Below are 13,071 nucleotides of genomic sequence, written 5' to 3'. Positions count from 1 at the left end.
CTAACTCACTGATTGCCCTGTTAGAGGGCCCTGCTCTCTGAGGGAGTCTGGAGTATACTGGAATCATTTAAAGGGACAGTTCACCCCAAAATCAAAATACATGTTTTTTCACTTACCTGTAGTGCTATTTAATATCTTATAACCCCACCTACCTTATTTCCAGATAAGTTCCTTGTCATAATTTATTAATTTTCAATCTTAATTTGCAGGAGGTTTCTTTCAAAGTTACTCATTACCTTTTCCCCATGTAAGAAATCAAACCATTTTTTCCATAGGTTTAAATAATTGTAAAAGGCATCTGAACACAGCACAAGAAATCTGATGTCGATCCAGGTGTTAAAAATTCAAATAATGCATTTTGAAAAATAGAGTAAAAAAGCAACACCTGGAGGTCTGACTGGCCAATCAGATCTCCTGCTGCTGCTTAGTGGTTTTTATTGGACACCCTAGTTACACATCTTTAAATTAATTTTATCCCAAAATGGAACGTGTGAATGTAAAAGCAGGACAAGCTCCAGCATTCTCAGAGCATTTTCTTAATACTTTAGGTTTTAAATTCATAGATTTCATGCATTTAAAGGTATTTTAAACTGTATTAGTTCATCAGTTGTTTATAATTATATATTCTAATTTATTTCAAAAACATTGGGAAGAAGGAAATGAGCAACGACAGAAGAAACTACCCCAAAAACATTGCAAGAAATTAGTGAAAAGTAAAAGAAAATTACCTGAAAATGTGTAAAATAAAATAAAATAAAATTAATGACATAAAATAAAATAAAGAAAGTAAGAAAAAAAAAGACATGAAAACCTAATAATTTGCTCAGAGTTTAAAAAATTATGTCGCTCAAGGTTTCAAAGGGTTAAACATGTAAAAGTCTGAAATGATTCCAGTGGTCCTGTCCAGACTCCTCTATATACACCCAGCTTTTAGTCACTTTGAAATAACAAATATATCTAAGAAGTTGGACGTTACTTGAAATTCTTGGTGCTGCTCTTTGAAAACAGCACACGTACAATAAATCCACCTCATAACACCCTGAGGCGAGCCGTAAAACCTTTCAAACTTTTAGCACGAGCTGGACTGAGCTCCTCACTCACACCTGATGCTCATCTTTTCACAGACATCAATGATTCCTCAGTCTGTGCTGACAGAAGCCTCATAACATACCTCCTGATGAGGAAGAAAAGACTTTGGTAAAAACATGTTGAAACACATCAGGAATACGCTGCTTTAAATACAATAAACATTATGTTCCCCGTGTTATAGACAACAAGCAGCAAAATATATAAGACAGTTATGCTAATATACACAAGAGTGATTTCAACAGTGACCTTTGTTACAAAACAAACATAGAAGTATAAATATACTCAGTATAAAGATATCTGACTACACACATACACAGTGCCACCATAGACTCATCTATACATTTACAGTGAAGAAAGTGGACCCTTGTTCCCTTTAGTGATACTACTCTGAGCACACGCACACACACACACACACACACACACACACACATACACACACACAAAGGTCTGGAAGCTGCAGTTTGTTGTTGCTCCAATAACATTCCCAGGTGTGAGTCCTAAGGCGAAGTGCTCGCGTTAAAGAAGTGGACGATATTGAGGAAAAGTTGTGCAGGAAATCCTCAGATGTGCACTTGACCCCGATGGGGATAAATAAAGTATCTGTGTTATTGATTCACCCAGAGTGATGGAGAAAGAGCGGTCTCACCAGTATCAAAGGCAGCTCACTCTCCATGTTTGCTCTGCTGCTCTCCTGGCAAAATTTGGGAGCGAGTTCGGGGGGTGTCACTCCAACATGGCGTCCAGCTGGTCAGCCAGGTCATCGAACATGTTGCCGATGTCATCCAGGATATTCCCTGCTGCCTTCACTGTGCTGCTGCCACTGTGAAACAGACATGGAGACATGGAGTGAAATATAAGTATATACATCTAATAAACGAAACCAAATTTAGTAACTGTACCAAAAACTTGCAATGTTTTTATTCATATGGAATTTAATCCTTTGAAACCTGGATCAACTAGATCTTGGTTTTCTCATGCTGCATTCAGATGCCTTTCACACGTATTAAAACCTTTAAACCTTGAGCACATTTTTGATTTCTTTCAAAAACATGGAGAAAAAATAATCAACAATAATCAACTTTGCGAGAAATATTCCAAAAATGGCAAGAAAATTGGTTGAGTCAGAAAATAAAACATGCCCAGAAAACTACAGTTACAATGATTTTAATTGCATATTTAAATATTTTTTACAGAATTATTTGAATTTTTAAGCACTTTACCAAGGTAATTTCCTACTTTCCTTCTGTTTTTGTTGTTTTATATAGTTTTTTTCCTAATTTTCAGGTAATTTTCGTAGAATCTTTTTTTTTACGAATTTCTAACTCATTTTGTGGTAATTTCTTCTTAAACTGCTCAATGTGTTCTTACAATGATTTTTTTTTCAATCCAGCAAATATGCTCAGGTTTTACAGGGTTAATGGACCAGTGTGTAGGAAAGCAGTGTGCAGAAAAAAGGCAAACAAACATACACACTTATTACACTTTTTGTTCATCAAGATAATACTCACAAATAGATGCCACTTTTATGATTATTGAAGCGTAAATGCAATTGCCGGGAGTGACAAGCTAACATTAGGCTAAAACAGTGATACCCAATTTACAGTCAGTGGGCCAAATCCGGCCCTGAATAGGGTGCTGAGCGGCCCTCCAACCATTTTCTTTATTAAAACAAGTGCCAGTGGAGGATAACTGATAATCTTAGGAAATGTTGTCCAAAGAACAGTCCTAAAAACTTCCTTAAATCCTTAGAATGTGTTAAATTCCGAGAAGTGTCCTAAAATCTGAAACACGTCCTAAAATCCGAAAACATCCTAACATCTAAAAAATGTCCTAAAATTTGAAAACATCCTAGAAATGTGTTTGGGGCTTCTTCAACTGGCCCTTAGCCTCACATTAAGTATTAATTTTAGCTCCATGTAAAATTAGTCTTAGTGTAATTAGCTGAACCAGCAGGCCCCTCTCTGCAGCTCCTGTGACAGCGGACCTTTCAGAAATCGATTTGATTGAATGAGAAGTCAAACAGAAACTCTAGGAGGAAAAACTTTGAGTCGTAAAACAGTTTGAGTTTTGAGAGTTGTCACAGAAGCTATCAAAAAATCTGTTTATTCTGCATCACCAACACTAAACATTTTTATGATGCTGAATTAACCAGTAAACCTCTGTGATATCAATAATATAAAGTAGCAGTTACATACTGCAGATAACCTTGGGCATTTGTTTTTAAATGATATGAAAAACATATGGCAAATCAGGAACACATTCTCAGCTTAAACAAATTAATTCAAGGTTTGCTTCTTTTCACTGAGAGTTTCACATCCAGGAAAAATATCTAGTAGCAAAGTCCACTGCAGTATCATGACAATGTCTGAGAAAATTATGACAAAAATATTGACTTAGATGAAATTCAAATTTGACCTGAGTTCCACTTCCATGATTTAAAATCCTTGTCAAAGTTAACACTGTTACATGAAAACATTTGAATTTTGACTAAAAACTTCACTAGGCCAAACATGTCCTTGAGATGGATTAAAAACAACAATACACTTTATTTCTCATTGTCCAAAATAAAAACTTGCACCGTTGTTACATCCTTGTATACTTACACACACTCCACAACTGTGAGCACCATCAGTGTCTTGCTCAAAGATAAATGTGGACTTGTGGCATAAATTAGTTGTAACCTGTGTAATTTCCAGCTATATGAAGTTACACTTTCTTGTCTAGCATGTCCCTAAAAGCCCTTTTGAGGGACACACGATCAGCCTACCAACATGCTTACCTGTCCACATTGCTCCCCTGTGCCAGTTTGTTCTCCACCACTTTGAGAGCAGCTTCCAGCGATGTACTGGTCTGCTCCAGCCTCTTCTGAGCCAGCACCTCCAGACCGGCCGCACCAGTAAGGGGTGTCCCTGTTTTCCCTGCCGGGCCCATAGGTGCTGAGCTGGGGTACGAAGGGGCCGGAGCAGGGGAGGATGGAGCAGCGAACGCAACACTCTGGACCATGTTAAGGTTTAGCCCTGAGGGACAAGAAGTGAGTGATTAATCTGGCATCCAAAAAAAATGCATTTCAAAGCAACTTTGGGCAAAATATTATTCTTTAAAGGAATATTTCATTTATAAAATAATCATTTGTATATAAATTACTCACTCAGTGTTATGCTGAATTCCTAATAAAAAACTTGTTTTCTCAAACGCCTCAACAGTAAACAGAAAATCCCAAAACAAACAAAGTCTTGATGAATTGAAGTCATTGGCGTCCACACTTAACAACAGCAAAACTATCAAAAAATCTGTTTACAAACTCTCACAACATGTGCAATACATTCCAAGTCTCATTTATTTAGTAGCGTGCTCAGTTCCTTACAAAAAGACAGCTATTTCTGATGGGGAAACTCAACTGAAAGTGAAAAATATCTACGCTCTCTTCAAAGCCAGACTTCAATGACAAAAACAGTAATTTCACCTCGCTGAACATGGGAGTTGCTGATCTACTGCTGCCTCGATCAGTAAGTTTGTTTGTGTTATTCTGTGACTTTGGTGTTTAGTTCAAATTCACCAAATTCACACAATAACACAAACAAACAGATCGAGGCAGCGGTAGACCAGTGGCTCCCAATGTAATCAATAAAATTACTGTTTTTCTCAATATAGTCTGGCTTTGAACAGAGTATAAATAAGTTTCATCTTCTATCCAGTTCCCCTTTGAAAAGGGTTATCTGTTTGGGAAGTCCTGAGCATACAACTGGACAAATGAGACTTGATTTATGCTGCACGAGTTGTGTGAGAGTGTGTAAACTGGTACTTTGGTATAGTTTTGCTGTGTTAATCACAGATCCCCTTTAATTTTATTCTTCGAGAATTTTCATCCATTTTTGGATTTTTCATTCACCAAGGGGACATTTGAGAAAAAAAGTTTTATTCCTAAATTCAACGTAAAAACACATGGTGAAGTATTCCTTTTAAGTAGTCACCCTCTTTTAGTTCTTTCCTTTTCTTGCTATAAAGTTTTGTAGAATATATTAACCCTTTGAACTTTGCAATAGAAATGCTCCGCCAGTGCCTACATTGTTATCTTGCTTGTTGTGATGTTATTTTCATTTTATCTTCAAATACTTTATATCCCTGTACAACCTAAGCTAAAAGGTTTATGTAGTCAATAAACCACAATTATTGGTAAAAGTATTGAAATTGTGTCATTAAAAAAAATACAAAAATCAAACATGTTTTCTTTCATCAAATTTTACAAAATGAAAAAACAGAACATATTGATCGAAAGGTTTCTAATTATAGAAGCAAACAAAACATTTCTTAACACTCCAGTTAGTTAGTTGAGTTAGTTGAACTGTATACATTATTCGGTTTTTGAGATATACGTATTTTTAGGAAGCAGAGTGCAAAGGCGTTGTGATGTGATGGATTCATCATTCATTCCACTGGCGCCACTGTGCATTTCACTGCAGGTACCATGGCGTTCTAGCTATTATGGTCCTTATTTTAGAATGATATATACAGGATTATAACAATCCCTCGCTGCCGTCTGCGGGAAAAATTCTGGGGAAATTCTGTCGTAATTATGATGAAATGCTTCATTTGCATGGTGAATAAGGTAAAACAACAGAAGGTAATGAAATGATTACATGAAAGACTGAAGCCTCACTTCTCAGTTGTTAAAAGAATAAATGCTTCAACTATTCTGCTTTTTATTGCAGGACAATTTAATACTGTAAAACTTAAAATAAAAGCCTGGTCCCTTTTACTAGCCGGCTGTGGTGATACATTTTGACAAATAAAGGCCTGTCTCAATTAGAGGCTCAATCTGGATGCCATGCAGTTCACTTTTATACAAGTTCTTTGGAAGAATAAAACTATTATTTTATTCATTTCTTTATTTCTTGCTTTGATTTTTTTCAGATTTTTTTGTTGTACTTTTCACAGATTTCTTGCTGACTTCTGGGTCATTTCTTCTTCTGTTGCACACAACCTTCTTACCGTGTTTTTTTGGGGGAAAAAAACAAAGGTATTTGCTATTTAAATAATCTGATTTCCATCTTTTTGTCAGTTTTGTGTGAAAATTAAAAGCCCGTCCCACATGGACACGTCCTAAATTTTAGCTTGTTGAGTTCAATGACTTAAGCAAATAATAGCACAGGCTATTATTTGAAGTTTTACAGCATACAGAGTTATGGCAGTGATCTCCCGTGGACATTGCTGGGAAATACCGCTGTACTGGCAAAATACTGCATTTTCTTGGCATGTGAGCTATGGTCGGATAAGGTCATGATGTGAGGACAGGGAAGACAGAATTCTTCCCTTTCTGCTGCAAAAAGAAAAGATGCTCTAGCTATGATGGTTCTTATTTCAAATCTGTTTTAACAGAATCGTACAAATAACAACCTCCTGAGGCTGTTTTCAAAGGGTTAAATGGAATATATTTATAGTCTGAAATCAATTCTTTTCCTGTCTTTATATCTATTGTCTGTTACCTGTCATGGCACTACAGAGGTAAATTAGCAGTCCTAACTCTGGCATATTTACATTTGTATTTTATTCTGATGTTCATAAATATGCCATGTCCCTTGTCAATAAATAATAATAATAACTTCATTTATATAGCACCTTTAAAAACAAATTTTTACAAAGTGCTCTGACAGACAAAGCAAGGCAGGGGAGTAATAAAATAAACATCAACAAACATGGCAAACAGAGAAAGGTCTGGAGAAGTCAAACAAAAGGACAAGAACAAAACACGAATGGTCAACAAAATAAAAAAAAATCAAAAAACGGAATAAAAGTCGTGAAACGGGCACATCTCAAAAGGCAGTTTAAGTAATAAACGGATAAAGTTTTTTTTCTAATGTAAGAATAAAAGATGATAAATACAATATAATATAATATAACAACAAATAATATAGAATGATGACATCACATAAGTAGGGATATAGCAAGGATAATATGATTAAAAGTAGTAAAAAAAACCCAAAAAAAAACAAGTAAGTGAATTAAGAATGAGAAAGGATGATGAGAACAGGACACCAGAGGAATAAAGAACAGGTAAATAGAGTAAACATTAAATAAATGAATGAATTCCTTTAATGAGGCAGATTTAGTCAAAAGAGTTTTGTTACCTGCTGTTGGTGCAGAGCCCATGCTGGACTGAGGGAGTCTTGATACAGACAGACCAGCTTTCTGAGGACTTTCCGGCTTGGACATCGCTGTCTGTGGGTGCACAGGTTTGGGACTGGGGATACATGTCTGTGTGTGAATGCTGCCGCCCAGCTTCGGGGAGACTGTGTGAATCTGTATGCTGGTTAGTTTTGGAATGGCTGTTTGTGCACTAACTGGTGCTGAAGAGAGTGTTTTCTGGGGGGTCGTTGGTCTGCTGTTAGGGGGTAGTTTGAGTGGACTGGAAGGTTTTGAGGACACCGGCGGCTTTGGGCCTTTTCCCATGGAGCCTACTCTCTGGAACACATGACCTGGCCTCTGAGATTCATCGTCGCTCTGCGCACTCATTTCACCGTGTGTGTGGAGGGTGTTGGTGTCTCTGTTTGGGGTGGTAGGCTCGTCAGGTGTCAACGAGTCTTTGTCTTTGGGTTTGTGTCTTCTTTTCACCGTGTCAGACTCTTTCAGGTTGAACTCGGGGAGCTCCAGGCTTGTCGGGGTTTGGGGTGGACGATCTGGAGGAGTCTTGACTTCAGCGTCGGCACGGGTGGCAACGGCCATCCTGGGCCTCTGCTTGATGGTGAGGTTGCCTTCTTCGGCGAAAGGGAGGTGCTCGGCGTGCTTTGGAGATGCTGTTGCACTCTTTGACACTCTGTCACTTTTCCTTGCTTTCTCTTCAAGTGTTTGTCTGTCAGTGTCCACTTCTGTCCTCTCACTTCCTGTCCTCCTAAGTCCCCCCACGCCCAGAGCAGGGACCGGTTTGGAGTGCTGGAGGATGATATGAGGAGTTGCCCCGCGTGGAATTGGGGAGGAAACGGGGAGAAAAACAGGTGAAACTGGGATGTGACTTGGCGGTATATCGATCCTCCTGGATGGGCTACTGCTGCTGCTGCTGCCCTCCAGCCTCGCCGCGATGCTCCTCACACTGCCCGTGCTCTCCGTCTCCACCCCCGCCTTCACGTCTGGCTCCACCGCCTCCCCGTTTCCTTGTTGGCGTGCTGGGCTGCCGCTCACTGAGCTCATCCTCTTGGGCGGCGGTGGGGGAGGCCCTTTGCGGCGAGACCTCACGGCGAACGAGTGGCTGCGGTTGATGTGGCGTTGGGCTCCTGTGGCGCTTGTGTGCCCGCGCCCTGGCCTGCGCGACAGGGTGGCGTAGGAGGGCATGGCTGCGGAGGAGGCAGAGTTGTGGGAGGGAGCAGGGTCGTCGTCTTCGTCCGGTTCACCATCAGACAAAGCATATCGAGTCAAGCTTTGGGCGCGCTTCTTGTGCGTGCCCCTCTGGGTGTTTTCAGCTGGGCCCTGTCCAGGCCGGGGTCCCAGCAGAGGGACGGCTCCAGGTAGAGGCTTGGAGAGGACCCTCGGAGCCCCGTTGAGAGCTCCTGCCTGTGCGTGGATGTAGCTGAAAGCCTTCTGTGTGGGGGACGGCTGCGGAGACGGAGAGGACGGCGAAGGGGGCGGGTGGTGCTGAGACTGATAGAGGCGGTTCGGGGACTGGAAGTGTTTGGTCTTTGGGGGGACGGCCGGGTAAGCAAAGCGAGGCATCTTGCTGGGGGTCAGCGGAGGAGTCAGAGGGGAGAAGGGGAGTTTGTTGGGAGTAGCTGATCGACTCTGGTGCTCCCACATCTCTGTGGGTCTCTGTCTACTCCTGCCTCCAGGACTGCCCCCTCCACGCTTGGCATCCTCCCCTGCACCGCTCCCCAGACTCTCCTCTGAGCGGCTGGATATCCTGGTTGAAGACGGTGCAGATTGGTGATCTTGAGAATATCCCGAATTCCCTGAATTCCCAGATCCCCGTGATCGTGTGCTAATGCTCTCCTGACTGACCGACATGGCAGACATAACTGCCGCGGCTGTCACGCCCCTGATGCCAAACGCCTCGCCGGCTCCGCCTCCCGCCCTGCCCATCATAGCGCTCTGCAGCTCGGCGCTCAACTCGCTGTCCTGGAAGGAGAGGAGGGCCCTGGGGGTGCGAGGGGAGGGGCAGCAGTCCTCAGAGGAAGCATCAGAGCGAGCATGAGCATGCACGTTGTGTGTTGGCGTGTGTTCGATGGCCACCAGTTCCAGGGCGGCGGGAGGCTTCCGTCGGAGAGTCCCACCTCCGGCTCTGTCGGCATGGTTACGAGAGCGCTGCAGGTCACAGAGTCTTTTCACTGCTAACATGAGCTTCTTCTGATGGCCTGAAAAATAGAGACAGAAATGACTGCTATCTACTGAATACAGACCACAAGTAAGCTGCTTTAAAGCCAAGTTTATGGCACATTGGGCCTCATGCAAGAAACAATATACTAATCAATTTTCTCTTATTTTTGCTCGATTTGTTCTTTGTTCTTATTTTGTTAGTACCCACTTATTTTTGGGATTTACCAAAGTTTTCTTATTTTTGCTTCTCTCTGAAGAAAGAATTTTTTGTTACAAGTGGTCAAGAGCAAGATAAGAAAAAAACATCTTGCTTTCAGAGTCCACAAATCCAGAAGTCCAAAAAAGGTTAAAAAAAAAAAAAAAAGGAAAAAGTTTTATATTTGAAGAACATTTAAAAATGCATCTACACTTCAGAGGGAAATGTTGTTTTTTCAAAGCCAGACTTTTTACTCCACTTCTATCATTAGATAACTACTTAACAAATGCAGATTTTTTTCATACAAACCAAAAATATGAAATGAATTGGCAACTATTTCTGTAGTGTAAGTAATTTTTAATCCAAAAAAATACATTTCATGGTTCCAGATCTCATACAAAGTGTATGTATGAGGAATTTCTGCTTCTTTCTTTTAATTATTTTAATGATTTTGATTTAATGAATTCATTTAAACACTGTGGGTGTAGTATTCTAGTATGTAAGTATTCTTTTTTCAATTGTCATCCCTCTTTAAGTAAATTTAAATTTTCTTCTCTTGCTAGGCAGAAAACAATTGACTGAAATATATTCATGTTCTGAAATCTAAGTCTAAAAATCAAGATCTATAGTCTGAAGTCTCACTAGTGGCACCTAGAGGTGCCGGATCTATAATATGTTGTGTGCAAGGTGTGGAGTTTGTTTGAAGACAAAAACAAAAGCAAACACAAATGGACTTAAAAAGATCTGAAGAAGATGAGAAGTAAATGGTCCAAAGTGCAACAGTAAATTTCACTGACATGCGGCGTAATTGCTCACCCAGTTTGGTGATCCCTATCTCCTGCAGATCCTCCCAGGTGATGTCTTTGACGATAGAAATGGAGTCATAACCATTTTCACACAATCTCTTATGATACTGAGGCAGTGCGATCACACTCAACCATTCGCCCAGGTCCGACTGAGAGCAACAGACAGACAATGGAAAAATCAGAACCATCCTGAATGTTGTGCTTTGCTGACTTTTTAAAAGCAGAATTAACTGTGTGACCATGATGAAACACGGCTGGACACAAGTGGTTTATCAACAAATCCAAAACAAGCAGCTGCATTTCATGAATGTTACAACATGTGAGAGGGACGTCAGAGGAGTGTTCTCACAGGAATGTAATCAGGCAGCCACTCAGGGATGCTCAGCTTGCCGATCTCCATTGAGATCTTCTTTCGGTGGCCTGGTTTGGTCACTCCGATGGCCGTAAGGTCCTAAAGGACAAAACACGCAAAGGCAGCTGGTGAAAATGTGGAAAGAGGCATTTCATCATTCAAATATTGCAGATTGACAATTTATGAGAGTTTCATTTGATTACAAGTAAACAGCACTTAGTGTCCCCTGGCGAATGTTCATACACTGTAAAAAAAAGTTCTGTTTAAAAAAAATTCTTGTTTTTATGGAAACAAAATGGGCAGCTGAAGTTCCCAGAATAATTCTGTAAAATACAGTAAAGATGTAAACAACTTTACAGAACAATCTGTAGATTTTACAATTTAAAACAGTTGTAATTCAACTGTAAAACTGTTTTAATTACAAGATGTAATTTACATTATCCATTTGGAAAACAAAAATAATCTGCAAATCCATCACCAGTCACCTTATGTGTAAAAACACTCAAATTAAATAAAAAATTGAAAATCTACACATTAGAAAATCGCAGACAAATAACTTTTTTTTTGCCAAGGTCCTAATATTTATGCCAAAAATATTTTGTTATTCATTTTCTAGAGTGAACATAAATAGGAAATTTCAAGTTTTTAGGAAAATTCAAATATAACACTCAAAGGCTTAAAAATTCATTTGAAAGCTACAAATTTATCTATAAATCATAACATATTAATTTGTAAAATGTAATCAAGTTTCTTTTTGTAAAAAAAGAAAATCTACCTTACAAAGAATTTTAACAAAATTGTTCTCTTTTTGGATTACAATTTTCTTGTGTTCAAACTATAATAATCTGTAAATGCTATGAGGAAACATCATATATCAGCATATTTTAACTTTTAAATTACCAGTTTTGGTTGCTTCAATGCTTTACGAAAGATCACTGTATACTACTTTAATTGTTTTTCTATTTACAGTTTTATGAAGTCATGTTTTTACAGCACTTCACTGTTAATTTTATAGACTTTTTTTTTCTTTTACAATATAGCGAACAAAGGAGTTGATACCATCAGTAACAACAATGGTTGTGAATTTAAAATATCCATATATGTTTACATGCAATTAGAAACACAGACCTCTGGGGTCATCCTGCTGATGGTGGGTACATCATATCCTGCGTTGATGAAGTTGGCTGTGTACTGCTCCAACTGGAACTCACATAACCACTGGTAGATGGCCTCAGAGTCCTAACAACAGACGGAGGATGTTTAGGAGGCATCTCTCTCACAAAGGTACAACACTTCATATACTCAACTCACCTTGCCCTCCAGGAGCTCCTCTGGCCTCACAAAGCCTTTCTGAGGAGTGCCGTTGACCTGCCGCCGGGAACCACCTAGAAAACACACATGATCAATCCTACAGGACGGCAAACTCTACTGTGCATTATTGTGAGTGTGTACAGGGTCAGCACACCCCGAGGAAAACTAGGAGACACTGGCAGGACTGCAAGAGCCAACCAGACAAAGACTCAACAGTAAGACATGTCTGGTAAGTGAGTTAAAGCATTTATGTATAAATAAATGCTAAGTATGTAATACACTATACACAAGTTACTGATATAGTCTGCATTAAAGGAACACTTTATCGCTCAAATAATCATCTGTATATCAGTTACTCAGCCTGTTTTACATTAAATTTATGAAGAAAACTGTGTTTTTCTCGGATGCTTCCACAGTGAACACAGAATCCAAAAAATTTTTTAAAAAGTAGTGATGAATTGATGTAAACAGGGTCCATGTTTAAAAACAGCAAAACTATATTTAAATAAGTTTAAAAATACCTACAATAATATACATATTTTCTGTAACATAATTCTAAATGTACTATCAAAATGATCATAAATATATAGTTTTCTGGACACTTTTTTATATTCCTAATAATTTTCTCTCTCTCTCTTTTGAAAAACTTATTTTAAGATTGTTTTCCTTTAACCAATTTCTTGCTTATTACCTTTTTTGAGTTTTCAGAAGAAATCAGACCAATTTGCTCAGGTTTCAAAGCTTTAAGTGCCTATGGCATCTGAATACAACACAAAATCAGATGTTGGTATGTTAAGGTTTCAAAGGGTTAAGCATATGCCTGGGCAAATGAGACTTGGATATACTGCAAGAGTTGTGCGAGAGTTTGTCAGTGGATGTTTTGATATAGCTTTACCGTTGTTAAAAGTGGCCCCCTGTGACTGTTTAACGAAGGCATGTGAGGAAAACTGTTTTGTTCACAAATTCTGCTTACCACAAGGTGAGTAACTAATATGCGAATAGTCATTTGTGGGTTAAGG

General features: G+C 39.3%; 1 protein-coding gene across 1 annotated transcript in view; it reads right to left on the bottom strand.

Annotated features, from left to right (window-relative positions):
* Positions 1-819: 819 nt before the first annotated feature.
* The window catches only part of LOC121958891 (caskin-2-like), an 82,153-nt gene continuing 69,901 nt past the window's right edge, over positions 820-13,071 (bottom strand). Inside the window, exons 15-21 of the mRNA XM_042508054.1 lie at positions 12,053-12,126; positions 11,870-11,980; positions 10,739-10,840; positions 10,400-10,538; positions 7,215-9,425; positions 3,869-4,106; positions 820-1,909 (exon numbers count right to left, since the gene is read on the bottom strand). Coding sequence (XP_042363988.1) covers positions 1,813-1,909; positions 3,869-4,106; positions 7,215-9,425; positions 10,400-10,538; positions 10,739-10,840; positions 11,870-11,980; positions 12,053-12,126 — 2,972 coding nt within the window. The 3' untranslated portion in view covers positions 820-1,812. The remainder of the gene's footprint in view (positions 1,910-3,868; positions 4,107-7,214; positions 9,426-10,399; positions 10,539-10,738; positions 10,841-11,869; positions 11,981-12,052; positions 12,127-13,071) is intronic.

The sequence above is a fragment of the Plectropomus leopardus genome, chromosome 19 (genome assembly GCF_008729295.1).
Source record: "Plectropomus leopardus isolate mb chromosome 19, YSFRI_Pleo_2.0, whole genome shotgun sequence".
NCBI classification, from domain to species: Eukaryota; Metazoa; Chordata; class Actinopteri; order Perciformes; family Serranidae; genus Plectropomus; species Plectropomus leopardus.
The sequence above is the reverse complement of the archived record's forward strand: the minus strand, read 5'-3'. Positions and strand labels throughout refer to the sequence as shown.